Source organism: Sesamum indicum, linkage group LG5, assembly GCF_000512975.1.
Source record: "Sesamum indicum cultivar Zhongzhi No. 13 linkage group LG5, S_indicum_v1.0, whole genome shotgun sequence".
Lineage (NCBI taxonomy): Eukaryota > Viridiplantae > Streptophyta > Magnoliopsida > Lamiales > Pedaliaceae > Sesamum > Sesamum indicum.
Genome location: NC_026149.1, coordinates 18,048,794 through 18,070,746, shown reverse-complemented (window position 1 = coordinate 18,070,746; position 21,953 = coordinate 18,048,794). Strand labels below are relative to the sequence as shown.

Sequence of the window (21,953 nt, the reverse complement as noted above, 5' to 3'; positions counted from 1 at the left end):
TGTCTCCTTAGAGGATTATCCATATTCATTGGATGATAAATAGGATACACAAAATTACCAATGTAGCCCGACCCAAATATCCTAAAATTTTTAGAAAATTATTATATATATGCACAACTATAGGATTTAAATTTAGTTTGATATCAAATATTACTTAAAAATAATTTTTTATTTTGCCACTTAAAAAGACATTTTTTATTTTCTATTTGAATTTAGATAACTATAATATTGATAATCTTTATTCAAAAGATTTACTTAATTTAGTTAAAAAATAACTTAAATTTATTTTTGTGTTCATTGTACTTTTGTATTTTTATATTTATTCAAGTACTTAATTTTAAATTTTAAATTATTTACTATTTTCTTATATTTATATGTTAAAAAATAATAAAAAATTTATAAATTTAATTTTTTCTATTTTTTTAAAACATAATTTTCGATATGAGATACTAATGAATAATAAAATATAATTAACATCCTTGTAAACAAAAATAAAAGAATTTTCTCAAAAATGTTGATACTTCACATTCATTACACAACAACATTAAACAAAAGATACGTACGTATCAGAGTCCTAATACGCTTCATTCTACTCGCGTATAATAATTCCCCAAGAAAAGTGGAAAATACGAATAAAATACAAGAAAGAGAGAGAGAGAGAGAGAGAGATGATGATGCGATAAATACAAAAAGCAGTCAGCTAAAATCCCTTTTCCCTGTTCTTCCTGAGGACTCTTCTCTTCTCCTCCCTTTTCTCGGAGCAAAGATTGCAAAGCACGCACAGTAAACGACAGCAGGGTCTGCTGCTGCTGCTGCTGCTTCCGAGTTCCTCTGCTCTGCTGTTTGGTGTTTCCTTGCGAAGCTTCTGCTTCTGTGTATGGTTGAAACGACAGTATTAGGAGGAAGGAACGAACGGACTTCTTGATAATGATATAGTCAATCATTCATCATTCAACGACATTCCCACCATTGTCGCGAGCAAGTTGACGTGCGTGTAGGTATGTTTGTGTGTTGACAGAGACGAATATGTAGAAACTCGTAGGGAAAAGAATAGATGTCGTATGAGTTTCGTGTTGGAATTGTTTTTCTAATATTTCTGGGGTTTGGAATTCTCGTTTCTCTTGGTATCTATATCTCTTTGTCTTTTATTTATTAAAGCTGTGTGTTTTGGGTAGTTGAAAAAATGGGTTTCCACAGAGCCCTTTTTTAATTATTGTTATTTATTTGTTTGTTTTTATGTGGGCTGCTTTTGGTGGTTCTTGATTGCTGTAGTGCATTGCAAATGTGAGTAAACTTGTGTTTTGCTGATATCATGTTAGGTGGGTTGCCCTGAGATTTGTGCTTTTGTATCTTTGGAGGATTCTGCGGTGTTAGTCGGTGGCAATTGGAGTTTTCTCTGGTTAAATGTTTCGGTGGTTCGATTAAATTGGGTTTCTTTACAGATTTCTGAAGGAATATGGGGCGACGTTGTTGATGGTGAAGTTGAAGTTGAAGTTTAATTGTTGAATCACCGGTGGATTGAAGATTATTCGGGTTATATTGGCGGGTGTTATACGTGCTGTTTAGGAGTGTGCTGATAGGATCTTCATTGGGTTCTGCTGCTTTTTCTAATTTCAGTTGTGGTCTTGTTGAGTTTTGCCATCCTTATACCTGCTAAGTAGTTTAATCCTTAGGTTATTGTGGTGGAGGTTTATTGATTCCTTTGGGGGTTAGAGAAAATGTGTTCCAGTTCTTCGGAAGCTGTTGTCCAAATGGGAAAGCTGGTGGTTCATATTGCTGAGAGTGGGCGGTCATATAAACTTGACTGTGATGAAAGTACTCTTGTTGAGGCTGTGCAGAAGTTCCTGGAATCAGATTGTGGGATACCATTCCACGATCAGCTTCTTTTGTGCTTGGACTTGAAATTGGAGCCGCAGCGCCCCCTGTCAGCTTATAAACTCCCATCTAATGAACGGGAAGTGTTTTTGTTCAATAAAGCAAGGATGCGAAATAATTCACCACATCCTGCGCCGGAACAAGTTGCGATTGTTGACATTCCTGATCTGCCATTGCCATCCTCATCTAACTGTCCTCATCCACTTGATGATGCTTCAGATCCAGCATTGAAAGCGTTACCTTCATATGAGAGACAATTTAGGTTTCATTTTCACTGTGGACATGCTATTTACAATCGAACATTAGCAAAAATCGAGATGTGTGAAAGGCTTTTTCAAGAGCAGAAGGTGCAAGAGAGAGCATTAGAGATTGCTAGGGGCAACTTAGATCATTTCTACAAGATGATTCACCAAAACTACACGGACTTTATGAAATGTTATTTGCAGCAGCACCGGAGCCATGCCAACCTTCTGCTGAACTTTGGGAGGGATAAAGAGAAATTGAGATCTATAAGAATTCTGCCGTCCTTACAGACTGCCAATCGCAAGTGCCTGCTGGATTTTGTGAAGGAAGAGAACTTGCAGAAGACATGGGAGGATTGCGGCATTTCACATAGGCAGTTCGAAAACAAAGTTTCAGAATTTAAACTGGAGTTTGCAGACCTGAAGCGCAATACAGAACAATTATTTTCTGGCAAAGCTTCATTTCTTATCAAAGATTTGGAGACATCAATAGAAGACCACCAACGATTCATCAATGAGCTCAAGAGCATAATGCAGGCTTTAAGGTCATCCTCTCTCTCTGTTTCTTGACTGCATATGCACCCAGTGTTACATTTCCAACCTTCTATTTGGTTATTCTTTTTGTACAGCATGTTTCATACTACAGTTGCTTTAGTATTTTTTGTAGCCGACTGATAATATTGGCATGTGATTTATGCAAAACCAGTACATTTTTGGTAATGTAATCTCAGTTTGTTAATAGCTGTAAAAGTTTCTTTTTGTCCATTTGGTCACATGTTATGTGCTTAACGACAATGATCAGATATTGGCTCCCTTTGTCCTTTCGGCTGACTTGTCTGATATTTATTATACATTGTATGCCCTTTTTGCGTCATTAGGTATTGTCGTCTTGATTTGGCTCTTCTTGGCGGCATTGTCCGGAATATGTTTTTATTTGTGTCACAAATTTTCTCACTTAAAACCAGCCTACCAAATGCAGTTGTCAGGAATTGTCCTGACTTAGTAATACATGCTAACCACTTGGGCGGCATCAATTCTGATTTTATTTCCACATGAAGGCAAACAAAATTGGACTGCGGCGCCGACTATGGTGCAGTGTTGTTTGCAAGCATGATGTATTGGTTGACTTTTTTCTTTTTGCTTTACTAGAAACATTAAATACCTTTTATTGAATAGACTATAATTCCTTATGTAAAACATGATCCATGGTTTCATTATGTCTAAACAGTGGAGAAACTTGAGGAAAATTATGTGGAAAAATTAGTAGAATTTGATCCTATGAAATTCTCTTATGGCTATTATAATATTTGGAAGGCCAAGGTAAGACTGCTGATTTAGCCATCAGGCAAAGTTTTCTTTTACATTAAACTGACTGACATTTTCTTGGAAATGCCGGGAACTGCAAATTAGGTTCTATAATGGATGTGATGCATAAGTTTAGTTATGATCTTTGTTAGCGTCAAGGAATTCTTTGAATAGGTGTAGTTGTAGTGATTTATGTTCCAGCTTTAGGCTCAAGTATTGTGATGTCATAGTTGACAAAGTTGCTAGCTTAGGTTCTTGGGAAAGAACAGTATGCCAGGAGTAACTGGTGCACCTAGTCTTTACTACTTAGTACACATGGTAATACTTCACAAGGACTGAGGGGAGACAAGAGAGGTACAGCCCAGAGCGTTTGATCCTGGAGAGGAAGGCAAAGACTTGTGGTTTTTTGTAATGGTTTACTAGGTAAGTTTTTTATCAAGAGGATGAGCACAACCATTTCCAGCTTACGTAGGTTCCCTCAGAAATGATGATGAGGATGTTTATAGCACTCCTTTACTTTCTAGGAGCAGACAACAAGTTTTGAACTCTGCTGTTGGTTGATCCTTGTCAACTCTTTGGTGTACATAACTATATTTTACTGCTAGGCGGGTATATAAATTTGGTACCTACGAACATGTATTAAATTCTCTGTGTCCCAAAATTGCGGTCAAAATATCCAATGTACTGAGGTTCCTAAGCAAAATTCAGCTTTTAGTTTAATTTTATAGAATTTCCTTCGAATTTCTGGAAGTTTCTCAAAATTTCCTGAAATGTTAAATACTATTAAAATATTTTTATGTTCTACATAAATATCGATGAAACAATATTTACCATATTACTAACTTAATAATGAAATAATAATGAAACAAATTAATAAACTCTTCTTTATTGCGTATATGTGTAATTAGGCCTGTTAAAGGATAATTAGGAAAGGAACATTTTCATTCAATGACATGGCCTGCAAATTGTCAACACCATACTAGTAATATGTATTCCCAATTTAAAAGCAGAGGTAGGAGAGAGACCAGTTATAGCAACTTTGATCTTTGGAAACTTCATATGGTTCTGAACAACAATTTTATTTTCATTATCCGCTTTTCATTGTAGTGTTGTTCTTGTGAGATTTAAGTCAATAGGATTTACTTTGTATTCACCACCATGGTTTTAATATGTTTAAATTTGCATTAATAAATTATAGTTATACTGTCTAATATAACTTACTATATCCTCATCGTATATATATCAATGTTTTTCAAAAAATGCTTAAAATGCATTATTGATAATATCGAGAGTTTCTGAAATTTCAATTATTTTGCCAAATTCCATGCCCTTTTCGAAAATTGAAGTATGTTTAAGCTTCAAAAACATACATCAGCTATCTTATTTAATACCTTGTCCATGCAAACATGCATCTGGTCGATAAGAACTTAACATTGAAAAGTATGAAAACACATTTATTGCCTGTTTTTGCATTTGAACATAAATATTGACTTGATATCTTCTTGTAAGAGCATTTATTAGACCAAATAAATATAATAAATGTGTAGTAGAGGGGAGAAACTGCTGCTACTACTAGTACGTATTAAAAACAATTAGAAGATTGAAAAATATAAAATGTGAAACAAACTGCCTGGAAACATAGCAGGCAGTCGTAGAGATTGTTGTTGGTTTGGCAGGCGTCACAAGAAACACAGGAAACTCTCTTTCTAGAAACATGCCTTGTTGCTTTCTTGTTTCCAGACTTTGAAAATGAAAACAGGCTGCCAAATGGCCTCAACACATTCAAAAGCTTGTTTTTTGAGTTCTGTAAGGGCATCCAGATGCAACCTTGTATATCGTTATTATTGTGGCTTGCTGCATTAGTTTTTCTTGTTCTATATACATTATTTTCAAGGCTATTCTCTTTGCTTAAATATGATGTTGTTAGTATACTTTGCAGTTTGCTTGATAAGTTATTATCTAGTGAAACTAATATGTTTGTTACTGCAGTAAAGATGTAAATACTGTGAAGAAGCTTGTGGATGATTGTCTTTCCGACCAGATGTCATCTTCGCTGCGTCCTCATGATGCTGTTTCTGCATTGGGTCCTATGTATGATAGCCATGAGAAAGATTATCTCCCAAAGATGCAGGCTTGTGAGAGTGCAATTTCCGATTTGCTCAACTTTTGCATGGAAAAGAAGAACGAGATGAATATGTTTGTGCACAATTATATGCAAAAGATTGCATATATTCAGTATTCCATTAAAGACGTGCGGTATAAGTTTTCTGTCATCCAGGAGGCTTTGAAGCGTCAAAATGATCAGTTTGAGCAATTAAAGGTGGTGCGTGGGATTGGTCCGGCATACAGAGCATGCCTCGCAGAAGTAGTGAGAAGAAAAGCTGCAATGAAAATCTACTTGGGCAAGGCTGGACAATTGGCTGAAAAACTTGCAACAGAGAGAGGTGCTGAAGTTAGGAGACGTGAGGAATTCTTTAAAGAACATGGTACTTATATTCCTCGGGATATTTTAACATCCATGGGATTGTATGACATGCCAAACCCTTGTGATGTCAATATAATTCCTTTTGACTGTAATCTGCTTGATATAGACATTTCAGATCTAGACCGTTATGCTCCTGAATCATTGTTAGGTCTCTGTTCAAAGAGTGAGAAGCGTGGGACTTTGAGGAGTTCATCACGCATGTCTGATGATAGTTCAGAGGCAGCTGAAGTAGAAGCTGTGGACTTTCCCGGGAAGTATGATTTCCATGACTTAGTTGAGGGGTCAGAGTTGGTGGAGATTTCTGTTACTAGCAAGATGGAAGTTGAGAATGCAAAACTAAAAGCTGAACTTGCTTCTAAAATTGCCTTAATATGTTCCATGAGTGCTGAGTTTGATTATGGATCACTTGATGACAGGAAATTAGATAGTATAGTGCAAAATGTTGCCGAGAAGACTTCTGAAGCTTTACATCTGAAAGATGTGTATGAAAAACACCTGCAATCAATGCTAAAGGAAAAGCAAATGCAGTGTGAATCTTATGAGAAACGGATTCAGGAGTTGGAGCTGAGGTTGTCAGATCAGTATGTGCAAGGATGTAAACTTTCAGCTGATCAGGATGCATCTAATTTTGTGGCGTCAACCACAAAGAATCATGATAACAAGTCAGAAGTGTCGGAAGTTGGAGAAATTCCCATGCACCATGCAATGGATGTGGTCTCATGTGCATCTAGCTCAAAATCTGGGATTCTCCCAGAACATGTTAAAGGACAAGAAGGATTGGATGACAATATGACAGATTCCTCTGGTATGCTAAACCCTCAGCTGGATTCGTCGATGCTGGATCTAAACCGTGATAAAGGACATCTTTCTGGTAAAGAAAAGAAGCAAATACTATTGTGTGATGGGAGCACTGCACTTGCTACGAGTAATATGGCTGTTAGTGTGTCGCAGAAACCAGATGTTCTATCCTGTGAAACAGCTGTTTTACCAGGTTTGGATGCCAAAGTAAGTGATAACCTGGTGCTGGAATTGCAACAGGCACTAGCAGAGAAATCAAGTCAATTAGACAACGCAAAAGCCAAGATCCAGGCATTAATTGATGAGGTTTATGAGCTCGGAAGCGAGTTGGAGATCAATCGGAAGCTACTTGATGAATCTCAGGTATTATTACTAACTGGAAAGTGATGAACTCTTTATTTTCTGTGTACCAGGGGTCTGTAAGATGCATGCTATTAATTAAGTGACACTCTATAGAACTTTTCCTCCTCTCCATTTCAGGTTTCTGAATGCTACTTTTTAATTTGTTCAAGGGTAGACAGCGGAATGAAAATCCGCATTTACTTGTTGGATTCAGGAGCACCTTTTAGATATCATTCTTAGTGGTATATGTACTGGTTTGGGGTGCGTTTGGTATTTCTAAACAAAGTATAGTGAGGAGGTAGGACACTTGAGGACAATTTTAGTTTGCTCGCATGTACTGTTGTGCTTTGTAACAGTATTTTATTTCCGCATCGAACTCCATATGAAATTTTAAAATTCATCAGTGTTAAGACTGTTCTATTTGTTGCTTCAGATGAACTGTGCTCATTTAGAAAATTTTCTGCATGAGGCAAGAGAGGAAGCACAAACACATCTTTGTGCAGCTGATCGCAGGGCCTCTGAATATAGCGCACTGCGTGCCTCGACTGTCAAAATGCATGGTCTTTTTGAGAGGCTGAGAAGCTGTGTTTCATCATCAGGGGTGGCTGCTTTTTCCGACTCGTTACATGCTTTAGCTAGGTAAGCAGTTCTGCTTTCCATTTTGCCGTTGGATTTGATATTTATATGGGTTGCTGTTAAGTATGCTAATCACATACAGTACTGAAATAATGTCTAGGCTTGTCCAGTGAACTTGTATGCTCGATGCGTGTGCCTGTTACCATAGTATGTTTCTGATATAAAGTTTTATAGATTCTTTGGATAATTTATTGTCGTTTTCCATAACTGCACCTTCTGATGCTGTAACAGGCTTGGTTTCTTTCTGATTATTGGAGTTTCCCTCTCATAAAATACATGTGAAATTTTCTTTTAGTACTAACAAAATTTCTCCTTTAGTTCTTGCCTGCCTTGCAATTTTGCATTCTGTTTTCATTGGATGGTGCAATGCTAATGGAAATTGATGTCTGATTGTATTGCTTGAAATTTTCAGTTCTGCCAATGAAAACGATGATGATAGTACTGCTGAATTCTGTGAATTTGTTCGGATTCTTGCCGATAAAGTTGCCATTTTGTCACGGCAGCGAGCAGAATTGCTTGACCGGTATTCCAAAGCTGAAGCTACAAGCGAGCAGCTTAAAAAGGAGTTAGAAGAGAAGAAAGAGTTGGTGAACACTCTTTACTTGAAGCATCAATTGGAAAAACAGGTAGCTATATACCACTCTTCCTTCCAACTACATTACAAAACCATGATAAAATGAAACGATATTCCCATTACAGGCGAATAAAGAGAAGATTTCATATGGTCGTTTAGAAGTCCACGAGATTGCTGCATTTGTCCTCAACTCTTCCGGGCACTACGAGGCTATCAACCGAAACTGCCCATATTATTATCTCTCTGCTGAATCTGTGGCGTTATTTGCCGACCACCTCCACACTCGTCCGAGCTACATTGTAGGACAGGTTGTCCATATCGAACATCAGATAGTGAAATCTTCTCTGTCAACTTCAGACCAAGACCATGTAGATATACTGACCTCCGAAACCGGAACCAGCCAGCTGACCTTGAACCCGGGATCGACTTCAAATCCATACGGTCTACCCATTGGGCGTGAATATTTTGTCGTGACGGTAGCGATGTTACCTGATACAACTGTTCACTCGCCTCCTTCCTGATCTTATTGCAAATGGCAGATAGATGTGATGGAAGACACCAAAGTGTGAATATGACTTAAAACTGAATGCTTTTTAGTGAGACTGTGACTTGGTTCCTTTTTCTTTCTGTACAGTTTAGAAATCAATTCAATCCATCTCTTCTGTAAATAAAGATGGCTGATTTCTCATGTATATTTGTCTATGTTTATGTTTCACCAGAGCCCCAATGATTGTCATAAGGCAAAATCTTGATGGGATGGTGGAGTTTTGGTGATTTTATTCCAGTTCTTGGACAACTTTTTCTTGAAAGCTTTCAATTTCCTTTCTCTTTTTGGAGGATTGATTTGTTATGCAGCAGCATTAGCTTCTTGATCATGCAAATTAGATTGGAGATTCAGTTCAAATCTCATGCTATTTTCTTGGTTTTGAAGTAGTCTGTTTCACCCTTTTAGGTTTATCCTCTAAATTTTCAGTTAAATGTCCTTATATTTACACCTCTTTTGAAAATATTCTTTTATACCTGATTCATTTTCATTAAGATTCCCACAAAAAATGTTGATGTTAAAATTACATAAAATTTTAATTGTGCCCCTCATTTAACATTATCATGTATATTTTTGTATTTATAAAGAAATAAATGTAATATATCTAAATATATATATATGGAGTGAGTTAACACCGTTGTATAAATACAAATTTATTACATGAAAATATTAAATAAGGGGGTAAAATTGAAAAAGTTTGCAACTTTTTCATTAACGTCGGCATTTTTCATCTAAATTCTAGCCAAAAAAAAAAAAAAACCAAATATAAATAATGAATTTTCGGAGAAAGTGCAAGCATAATTTTGAAATATCTTTGAAGAAAAATGTCATTTCACATTTTCAGAAGGAAGTGTAAATGTAATTAACCTTATAAATTAACACCAATTTCATGAATTCAAGGTGCGTTATGTCAAACAGCAATAATACCGTACCTATATATTGATTTTTAGTCACATTAAAAATCTTGAATAAAGAGATAATGAAGTATTTAGGGATCCAGCTTAAATTTATTTAATTTAATTTCGGTCTTTCTTTTGGAAACCTGGGGAAATTCTTGCCTAATGCTCAGTAAAAGCCAGATGAAGTAGCAGCAGAGGGTGCCATTTACAATCATGGAAGTAAGAACATACCCATGGCTTGCAGAGAACAAAATATCTTCATTGAATGATAAAGCTCAAGCAGCTAAAAGGTAGCGCTCGTAACAGATATGCATTTGGAAGATAAAATGGCGAAATGGATGCAAAAAATGAATCATATGATGAACAAAGTTGATGGGCTCTTTTGGTACGCTACAAGGACCTTTGCAATGAAACGACGAGCTCTACACATTAGCACTTGACAAGTGAATCTACCTTTAGTTCGACCGGTTTACTTTCAAATATGGCAAGGCACCTATCACGTTGTTATAGTCGCTCCGGTCAACTTGCACCTGCAGATAACAAACACTTAGATGTAACAGAGCATAGTGTTGTCAAAAGAGAAACTAATTCATGAGAATCTTGGGGTATGTGCGAATGGAAAGTAGAAAATCAGCAAGTAGGTTTGCAGCAACTCCAGGGCACTCTAACGCATTCACAGCTGATCTGCCAATGGTGGACATAATTAGTCACTACTTTCGTTTCTCTGTTTTCTTTCTTTATGTAGTTCTCATCAATAAGCAAGCATCTTCAGTCTTCCGCAGCAAATAAGCAAAAACAAGCATTCGACAATAAATGTGAATATCATCCATGTAGTGCCTGGAATTCATATTCATGACCAGTTTTCATCTTAAAAACTCGAAATTGTCATGCTACTCGACAAAAGAACGCCCAGTAGAAAGTGCAGTAGTATTTCCATGTTTATACTTTACTTTAGTCAACAGGGCCTCCAGAGCAACTCTAGTCTACGTCTACGTTGTAGAACCAACGCTGCTTAAAAATATTATGCCAAACCAGAGTAACCAACAAATTACAATGCATGCGTGTTTGGAACATTTTGTATGCCGTTTCAACAAAACTATCGGACCATAAACTCCATAATTACAATAAGATGATAGAACAGGCATATGCTCAAGCTAAAAGATTGAGGGCTTCACGATAGTCTTCCTGACAATTCCCCATGTTCTCAACCCTGAATTTCATTGTAGAGAAAATCTTTAACGGTTATGAACCTCTTTTCTTTCTAACTTCAGAATAAAGATCATCCAGCAGCACCATCCTAAATCTTATCCCATTATTTTTCCCTCATTACTCTCATTTCACCATATCTTTAACAGTTAAAAATAACTCGGGCTAATTGTTAGAGATATTAAATATTAAATGATTCTCCAATCTAACAACTTAAACTTTTAGACGAAGCATTCATTCTTTAACACCGAACCTCTAGCTTGTTTAACCTAAACTCCTTTGCAATTTTACCCGTATGCTAGCTATAACCACCACACTGGTATAAGAACAGTGAGAATAGCATCAAAGCAAGGTAAAAAACAAATATTTTCATTTCAAAAGAGAAATAAAGAAATTCAAGAAAAAATTAGCTTCAAAACTCAAACCATTTTAGAGAGTCTCAATCTCCTCTTAGTATTCTTTTTCCTCAGCAAATGCTGCTTCCCTGCTCTTCTCCTCATTATCTTCCCACTTCCCGAGACCCGAAACCGCTTAGCAGAAGCCTGAATTTTCCCATTCAAACATCATCAAGATTAAAAATTTCGAAAAGCCCACATCACTAAACACACACACACACACACACACCATGAAATTCAAACTAAACAAGCTATACACAACGTCAAGACAAAGAATTTGCCTTGTGGGTCTTCATCTTGTAGCCCTTTGCACATACTACCGTCAGCGGCAATGAATTCCTCTGAACAGGGCCGGTAGCAGTGAGGGTTTTGCTGAGAACAAGAGGACGAAGCCCAGAAATAGAGTGCGAGGAACTGAGGTTGAGAGATGAGGCTTGTTTCTTGATGAACGGCGTGAAGGTAAAGGCAACTGCAGCTGTTCGTTTTTCTCTCCGTGGAGAAAAAGTTTTCAGTCCAAAAGAAAATCCTGTAGTAGCCATTGTTGCTGCAGTCATTTCAGCTGTCAGGAAGATGGGTTTTTCAAGCAGTTGTGAGTTTTCTTGAGAGCTTGTGGCTATGGATAAAGGGGTGTGGAGAAATTTGCCCAGACGATTGGGAACCTCAAATCTTGTTTCGGTAATTGGAAATGAAATGCGGGGTGAGTTTACAGTTCACTGCTCTCTGTTAAAAGGGTAAATTTGAATGTGTAGCTTTTAAAAGATTTAATTGCACATAGTTATTATCTCAAGGTATGAAATAAGTTTTAAAATTATACTTATTTTCTTTTCTAAAATTCACTATTTGTATTTGATCCCTTTTTATTAAGATTTAAATAAAAAATAGTTATATTAAATTAAAAAAAATTATATAATTTTTTAATTTTATCTCTCATTTTAACATTTTTATGTAACATATTTAAACTTGAAAAAAATATAATGATATTAACCTTACTTTATATATATATACATATTATATTTATTCTTTTATAAATATAAAAATATACATAAAAAATGTTAAATGATAGGAAAAATTAAAAATTTACGTAATTGTTTTTGCTTACAGCATTTATAGTCCAAAACCCCCCACCCCAATGGAAGCGGGTCAAGTGTAAATCAAAAAATTTCAGAGAGGGTGTAAGTGTAATTTCAAAAAAAAATTGGAGAAAAGTGTAATTGAACATTTCTATAAGGAGTTTAAGTATAATTAACCCTTTTTAAAAGTATATTATTATCTTATATTGTTGTGGTTTTTATATTATAATTTTTGTTTTCAATTTAGATAATGTTTGATAAGTGATTTTTGCTAAAATTTTTAGCTGATTGATAAGTCGTGGTCATACCTTAAGGGCTTCTGCATATAAAAAAAGTATAATGTAAGGCACGAGCATGAGTTATCATCAAAGCGATTCTGTCTAATATGCTGTTTATATTTAAAGCAGACATGAGATAAGCCACGGAACATGGCCGATACACAAGAACGTTTACGTCCATTGCTGCAGAATTGCCCGTAACATAGGCCGTGCAAATGGCTTATCTCTAGATGATAATTTTCTGAATGTGGTCTACTATTCGACTTATGGTAATTTTTGGATAATTTCGATGAATGAAAATGATGAATTTTTTTATAGAGAAATGCAAAGAAAACATTACCCCTATGTTTGGATTTGTGTTTTGAACGTTTTGTTTTATGTTTTGAAGATAAAGAGTGAGAAATAGAGATAAGTAAGTGTGTGTTGGAGATAGATATGTTTGGATTTGTGTTTTGAGGTAATTTAAAATATTTTAAAATAAGTGGTGTATGTTTGATGTTGGAATTTGGGAGACAAAAATCACTGTTCATTGTCAAATTATATCTCTTTTATATATAAATATTTTATGTTTAATGTTGTATTTTTGGAAGGACAAAAATTACTGTTTATTGTCAAATCATGTCTTTTTTATATTATATATATAGAAAGTTGAAAAACAAAAAAATATAAAAACAAATATTAAGTGTATTTTTATCTTATTTCGAAAAATACGAAAACATGAATTCAAACATAGTGTTAGTTTATTTGCTAGAGTTTTACTTTCAAAACATAAATAAGAATTGAGTCTCTTGAAATTCTATGATCTAAAGAATCCAATATCACTTTTACTACGATCTTTTTTAATTTTCTATGTAGATATGTCATTAGAATCAATTATTGGATTTAATATTCTAAATTCTTACGGTTCAACAATTAATAATCTAACGTATATGTAAATGAATATTATATATAGATTAAATATAATTTGTTACCAACTATTATGTGACACACTTCATGTGTGTGCAATTTTTATAAATATTATTTAAAATAAAATATTTATTATTTAATAAAGCATATATAAAATAATAAATTAATACTAAATTTGTAAAAACTAGTGACATAGAAAAGATGAAAGAAAATTAAAAAGAAATAAATAACTATCAAAAGATAATGGGGGTGGGAAGTTAGATGAAAATTTTAAAAAAAAATAAAAAATTAAATTTAAAAAAAAAACATACCAAAAAATAAAGGCGAGACACCAACGACGTGTTGTTTATAGTTGATGAAATTATGTAATTATTAGATGAAGGCATGAAATTGTCAATTTTGCCTTTGTTGTATTAATTTTTAAAAAAGAAATTATAAAAAAATAGAATGAGGAAGATGAAAAATTTTAAAAAAATTATAAAAGAAATAACCCACTTAGTCCATACGAAAAAATTCCAAAAAAAAATTTAAAAAATAAGTACAATTATAATTCATAGTCCATAAAGGCATGGTTAGTTCACTACAAAAAATATATATATATAAAAAATAAACGAAAACTAATAGATTTAGCTAATTGTTAGACTACTGCTGAAAACGTATTAAATGAAAGAGGGTGAAAAGAAAATGAACAATTCATCAAAATCAAGAAAATAAAATAATTTTAAATATGTATAAATGAAAAAAAAATATATTGCTACATTTATATTTTTATCAATCAAAGATGATTATTTTAGTGCCCTCCCTCTTAATAAATAGTATAAATGTGTGGTCATTTTCCAATTTATAAAATATAAAAATTGCACTAAGTTTTATTTTTATTTTTTTTCAAAGATAAAGGGAGTTATAAATAGTCGGAAACGTACACTCGATACATGTTTTATATATAATATTTTTGTTAATGTATTAATTTTTTGATAAAATATAATTGAATTCTAATAGTATGTTCTTTTTAGATAGGTAAAATGTCATATTTGGTCCCTTAAATTTTTGTTTAAAATTACTTTAGTCCCTCGAGTTTATTTTTTTGACTTTAACATTCCTAAACTTTAATTTTTGTCTCAATTTGGTCCCTCTGACCATTTTAAGCCGAAAATGTCGCCAGAGTTTGACTTAATTTAAAAATAGTCATAATTTTGAAAATATAATAAAAAAAAACCTAAGTCAGTAATTTTTTTATTTCAAGAGTCAAAGCTAAGTTTAAAAAAGTTAAAAAACCTTAACAATATTTATTAAATGTTTCATTTTTTGTACTAAAAATTGGTAAATTATTTTTACCCTCAAAGATTCAAAATCCGACAACATTTTCACTGAAAAATGATAAGAGGGACTAAACTAAGACAAAAATTAAAGTTTAAGGGTAGTAAAGTTAAGAAATGAACTTGAGGAGACTAAAGTAATTTTAATCAAAAGCTTAAAGGATCAAATATAATATTTACCGTTGTACATATATACATGTTTTTGATTTTTTATAAATAAATTCAATTTCATTTTTTTGACTACTTTACCCTTATTATAATAATATTAATTTAATTTTTTACTATTTTTAATTTATTTTTAAAATTACATATTTTAAATTGATATTAAAGCTTTCAAAATTTTGATATTTTTTTGCTATATTATCTAAATATATTATTCCTATATCTTTAAAACATATAAATTAAATGGTTATGATTAATTAATAAACAATATTTTTCGTTTGACAATCGTGCAAGTTTAATTATTATGTACGAATCAACAATTATGTTACTTAGTGGAGCATTATTAAAATAAACATTCACTTTTTCAATTAATATTACAAAAAATTAAATATGAAATATACTAATCAAAATAAAATTTATTATTTTTTATAAAAAAATATTATTATTATTATTATTGACAAATAACAAGTAAAAATATAAACAAAAATAAAATCTCTTTAACAGTTGGGGACAAAAGGGTCTTTAATCTTTGGCATAAAAGTGGTTTTTCCCTAATTAAACACTATCCAATTGAGCTTTTGTTTGCATTTTTCACTTTTTTTATAAAACACTGCTCACTTTAGATTCTATTACAACTTTCAACTTTTTCTACAAAAATCACTTTTCTAAATATAAAAACTTCCGCAAACACTCTCTTAGAGTGTTTCATAAAAAAGTATTTCCGAAAAGAATTTGGTTGATTAAATACTGTTTTGTACCATTGTGTTAAAAATGATACTATTTCTACTTAATATTGCACTTGCCGTTTGCCGATATAATTATTCTGTCCTAAAAAAAATAATAAAATTTATTTCAATTAGTATATTTTATATTTAATTATTTACAAAATAACTATCATTTATATTAGGATTGATTACACTTAGACCCCACAAAACATATGAAATTTTATTTTTCTTCAAAGAAGTTTGAAAATTACACTTAAACTCCCTCTCGAAAATCCATCGTTTATACCTGATCCTCTTTCGTTAGGGTTTGGACAAGAAATACTTATGTTAGTAAAAAATTACATAAATTTTTAATTTTATTTATTTTTAATATTTTTTTATTCAATTATTACTCTATATTATGATTTTTTTAATTCAATTCTTATTTCTATTATCGTTTACTGATTTAAATTTTGGAGAACTAACGTATTTCTTACAGGTCTCCTTTTCAAGACTTTTGAAAAAAATTAGGCCCAAAGATCTCGAGTTGGTATATCCAAACGAGCAACATTTTGCTTGTATAAAAAAATATAATTACTGTAAGTGATTAATATGTATATATCCACAGATTTTTAAATTTGAAAAGTGAATTGTAGTATAATAATCTTTGTATGGTGATGTCTAATGTAATTTTTTAATTTAAATTATAAATTTTTGAAAAAATTATATACTTTTTGATGTTTAAATATTTAAGAACAAAATTATTTATTCTTTTTTAGGGATGAAAAAAATACAAAAAAAAAAAAAAAAGAAAACACTGAAAGCAATGTTAAAACGAGTGAATTTGACTATGTTCATTTTATTCGCATCATAATGGCATTTTAGTCAATTAAAGACCAAAAAGGGGTCAAAACTTGTCATAAATAATCCCAAATCGCACTTTAGGCGCGAGTTCTCCTAACAAAATGAGGGGTTTCGTGCAAGGTTTAGAAAAAAGAAAAAATACTTTTGCCTATTTTTAAAATACATGAAAATTTTTAACTATTTCGTGAAATCGCCATGGTAAAATGGATTTTAGTCTTAAATTTTCTATGTTTGATTTGAAATCTTGAAATTCTTAGGGTTGTGTACATTTTATCTAATTTACAAATTTGATATTTTTAAATACTTTATGGTCCTGTTTACTTTGATGTATAAATCTGTAAGGAAATTAATATAGATTAATACAGTATTTACTTTGTTGTATGAGGGCCCGATATAAAATCAAACCCCTATATTAATTACTGTTATATCTGAATAACTAATACCATCTTAGGAAGTGGTGTGAAATTTAGTTCCAAGACTGCATCAATGAGAATGATCATTGTATCCTCGAAATTTGAATAATAATAATAATAATAATAATAATAATTTTATTACATCTTTTATTTCATTTAATATATACATTTCGTGTTTATCAAATCTTTCTTCAAAAACAAAATAATATTATATTTATGCATATGATAGGTATAATTAAATAAAATAAATATGTAATCATATTTAAAATAAAATAAAAATGTAGTCCAACTTGAAATGAGGTTACGAGGTAGGAAATAATGCAATATAACAATTCTTGTATTTTTGTGAAATAAACCCATAAAGTAGTGATAGCCACTCGTGAAAATGCAGATAAGAGTCCTTACATTTGTCTGCTGCAATACTTTTTCTTATCTCTTTCCTTCAGAAAAAAAAAAGAAAAAAAACACTTACTGAGAAGTGCAATTCTTTGGGAAAAGTATTATTTTAGTCCGTTAAGTATGCCTAATTTTAATTTTAGTTCGATAACTCTGTCCATTTTTATTTAGATTCAATAACTTACGAAATTGCTTACTTTTAGTCCTTTGTCAGCTTTTCAGACAATTTTACCCCTATGTAATTTTTGAAAGACAGTTTTAATCCATATATACTCATATGGGTAAAATTGTCCGAAAATCTGACAGAGGACTAAAAGTAAGCAATTTCGTAAGTTACTGGACCTAAACAAAAATGGACATAGTTATCGAACTAAAATTAAAATTTGACATACTTAGCGGACTAAAATAATACTTTTCCCCAATTCTTTAGATAATTTTTTATTTTAAAAAAATGATAATTTAATTTGTGTTTGTGCAATCACTTCTTTGTAAGTGTTTTTATCCCACGTTAGAGATGGAACTACTTCGTTTTTTTTTTTTTTTTTATTATAGGTGTCTTATTTTTTGTTAATCATAAAATTATTTAACCCTCTAGAGTTTCGAATTTTAGCTCATTTTCAAGAATCGTCTTAGGGTCCAAACACTCTTACAGTTTGACGAATGGCATTTTTTTTACGCACACCCTCCCCCCTCCACTCACGCACTCACCCGAGTTTGAAGTGGAAAATCTTGAGCCAAGCCGTTGGGTTGTCGCTTAGGGCTACAACGATGGGTAATTTATAAGTACCTTTATAAGCGACCTATGTCATAATGTTGAAGGTATGTCTCGAGTAATTGGAGACGAAGTCATCGCTTACATTTACATATCCACCCAAATTTGAATTCAAGACCTCCTGTATAAAATTTTAAGCACGAGTTGTTGCGCTGTATCCTAAGGGACTTGACCAACAACTAGATGTCTTACCTTATCACTTCTTACTACCAACATATATGACAGGCCACTTTCAATTATATGATTGTGGGTTCGATTCCCTTTACCAATGTGAGGACTGCATTGATGGGTAATTTGTAAGTACCTTTATAATTGACCAATGATCATAATGTTGAAGGTATGTCTTGCGTGATTGGAGACGAAGTCATCCCACATGCTTATGCACCCACTCAAATTTGAATTCAAGACTTCCGGTATGAAATCTTGAGCCCAAACCACTGAGCTGTCCCTTAGAAGAATTGACCAACAACTTGTTGACTTACCTTATCACTTCTTATTTATCTCTAATTTCTGCCAACATATAAATTAAATGGACAATATTTTACTTCCTTTAAATGACTAATTTGCCCTCCCATATGAGCAAAAATACATATCCTCGTGTTTCTTCTGCATCAACTTTATTGGACAAAGAAATGTGTATCAAGTAATTAACGTTGTTATATGTTCGAAAACTTGCACTTTTGAAGGGACAGGAATTGCACATTTGAAGAATGTTATGTACATCAGAAAACATTAATGTCGTGAAAGACAAGCTTTGAGAAGGTACTTCTCCAACCATAATATCTTACCCTATTGATTAAGGTTGAAATTTTATAAATAAGTTTGAAATTTTGAGTTTAAATCCAATCGAACATGTAGATATGTCCATCATAAATTTATTGAATTTAGTTAATTTTTTATTATATTGATGTGACGTATTACTTAATTTATTGTAATTTTAATCTATTATAGTTGGTTTATTTATTTTAATATCACAAAAAAATTAACAAAAATATAACTAAAAGAAAACTATTAACACAAATATGGTCATCCACAAAAAAAAAAAAGTTACTTTTCTTATGAAGTCGCGGAGGCTGTCCGCAGCTTTTTTTTTAAAGTTAGAGTTATTATTATTTTTTATAATTATTAATTTAAATAATTTATTAATTATAATTAATAGTAAATTTAAAAATTTATTAGTAAAAAGACATAATTAAACTGTTAGAAATATTACGATAATTACATACAAATGTTAAAAGTTACCGTCCGTCCCACAATGGCGCCGGTGGCGTTGGCGCCGAAATCTTCTTATTTCCTCACCACATTCTGTATTGACTCATTTTGTTCATTATCTCATCATTGGCATTAATGTGCAATCGACTTGATGTTGTTGCAGAACTAGCCTCCACATAATTACGATATGCACTCAATTATGGAAATAAAATTGATAAAACGTTGTACCCTGGTCCGTATAGTTGATTAATGTCAAGGCCAAGATGAAGATCTACATATGCAGAATAAGATTCTGTGAAATAAGTATGTGTTGTAAGCCCCAATCTATGACCGCACACACTCTACGGGATATTTGACGCAGGCTCATATCATCCTGTCTTGAGTATCTGGCATTTTTGAAATATTTTGCCTCATCCCAAATTAAAGAAGGAACCGCTCAGTATGATGCATTTCCACAATGACGTAGAAAATCAAAAGACATGTTGATGTTCAATGCTTAGGGTTAAATTCAGCCGCATAAGCCATAATGCGGTCTGAATCCATGTCGTACGGTTGCCATGACAACTGAAATAAATGCAACGGCATAAGTTAATGTATATTCAATAATTTATTTACTAGTACTTAATATTCTGAGTATAAATAAACCTCATCAGCGAAAATCTCATTCAGTATTATTTATAGTTAGTAAAATATTTAAATTTATAATTATAAGAAATAATAATCAATATAATTTTTTTTAAAAAAAAAAAGGAGTTCAGACAACATAAAAAATATAAAATAGAAAAATATTATAGAGTTTTCTTTTACTTATATTTTTTTCAATAGTTTTTTTTTATAATATTAAACTTCTTTTTGTACTTGCATTACTGTGAAAATTTATTGTCACATGAAGCTGTTTCAATTTTCCCTCACCATACACTTCTTTTTCTTTTTTTCAGCAGTTTCTATTTTATATTATTAGTCGTTATAACACGTTATTTTTATATCTATATAATAAATAATATTTTATAATATAAAATATATTATAAAAAATAATAAAATATATTAATTTGATAGTAAAATTAATATAAAATTTGAAAAGTTGAGTAAATTACTTATCTTATCAGGGCATTCTTTTGAATAAGATAAAATTGGTACAACGGCATCAAAATCGTCACTTTTTGTTTATAACATATTTTATTTATAATAATACTAGCCGTCGTAGCAAACTATTCCTGTATACATATAATAAATAATCTTTCACGTTTTAAAATATATTATAAATAAAAATAAAATATGTTAATTGAATAGTTAAGTTAATGTAGAACATAAAAAATTGAATAAGTTAGTTATCTTATCAGGGTATTTTCGTAATCACATTGGCGCAATGACGTCAAAACCACCATTTTATGTCTGTAATACCTATTTTCTTTATAATAGTATAGATTGATAAAAAATTATTATATCTCTCATTGTTCAAAATAAGTTTAAAATAATATTTTTAGTTTATTGTTTTATTTTTAAATTATTTAAATTAAGTTGATTTAAGTTAAAAATTATAAGCAGATTCTTATCAATTCTTGCAACGTATTGCTAAAAATATAATATTTAAATTATTTTTTTTCAAACACAAAAACTCCAATTCTTTCCCAATCTTTTGATTTTATATATTTCTAATTTTTACTGCCGCTTAACTTACAACTTATTCTCACCATAAAAGTAGAGGCTATTGCCATGTTTACGTCTATTTAGATAGTATTTTTTAATTTTATTTTGACAAGTAAAAAAAATTATTTTTTTATATAAATTATGATAAGTGTATGATATTTTATCTTCATCCAAAAGATCACTAGGTTAGATTTTTAAATAAATTAGTTAGTAATGCAATTTAAATTTTATGTTGAAATCAAATAAAACTTAAAAAAAAATGTTTTCTTTATTCTATTTAAATTTGTATAATTAATACCATATGATTTTTCCCCCAAAAAATTTCACTCATTTTTAGATTCAACCAAGTTTGTGTTTGTTCGTACTTACTTTATAATATGATTGAATATACTTTTTCATATGTTGCACTATTCGTAAAATTTGTTTCCATATAACAAATAAGTCTTTCCGTTTGCAAAATACACTGAATTTGCTGATATATATTAACAAAAAAGTCGAAAAAAAATTTATATTTACCCCCAATTTACTTTTTACTGGCTTGTTATAGGTTGGATAAATCTTTTTATAATCAAATTACCCTCGTATTTAAGCGTTAATGCATATGAGAAGGTATATTTTCACCGGTATAAGGTTAGTTTAATTTAGTCCGAAAAAAATTGTTTGACCTGCAATAAGTCAGTAATAAGTCAATCGAGGATAAATATCAATTTTTATTCAGTTTTTTTTTTTTTTTTTTTTTTTTTAATATCAGCAAATTGGTGAATTTTGGCTAATGAATGGAATTATTTGTTCGTTGGAAGCAAATCTCAAAGATGTTGGATGTAATTTTTCAAACTACGAAAAATTTAAGTATAACTACACCAAACCTTAAGAGAGGAAGGTATAATTATCCCTCGATTCTATTGATAGGGA

At 31.5% G+C, this 21,953-nt stretch overlaps 2 protein-coding genes across 4 annotated transcripts; one reads left to right on the top strand and one right to left on the bottom strand.

The window, feature by feature from the left end:
• LOC105162895 (autophagy-related protein 11) lies at positions 629–9,084 on the top strand. Of its 3 annotated transcripts, none has more exons than XM_020693921.1 (6): positions 629–994; positions 1,320–2,662; positions 5,412–7,068; positions 7,481–7,686; positions 8,096–8,309; positions 8,383–9,084. In XM_020693921.1, the coding sequence occupies exons 2-6, from the start codon at positions 1,719–1,721 to the stop codon at positions 8,776–8,778; spliced, it is 3,417 nt and encodes a 1,138-aa protein (XP_020549580.1). In that variant the 5' UTR covers positions 629–994; positions 1,320–1,718; the 3' UTR covers positions 8,779–9,084. The 3 variants fall into 3 exon arrangements, with proteins under 3 accessions (XP_020549580.1, XP_020549581.1, XP_011079365.1); XM_020693922.1 differs by having other exon boundaries at positions 629–998; positions 1,443–2,662; XM_011081063.2 differs by having other exon boundaries at positions 629–998.
• LOC105162894 (50S ribosomal protein L35, chloroplastic) lies at positions 9,939–11,995 on the bottom strand. Its single transcript, XM_011081062.2, has 3 exons — positions 11,583–11,995; positions 11,332–11,448; positions 9,939–10,230 (listed from the first exon to the last, which is right to left on the bottom strand). Exons 1-3 carry the CDS (start codon positions 11,853–11,855, stop codon positions 10,156–10,158), a joined length of 465 nt encoding a protein of 154 aa, XP_011079364.1. The 5' UTR covers positions 11,856–11,995; the 3' UTR covers positions 9,939–10,155.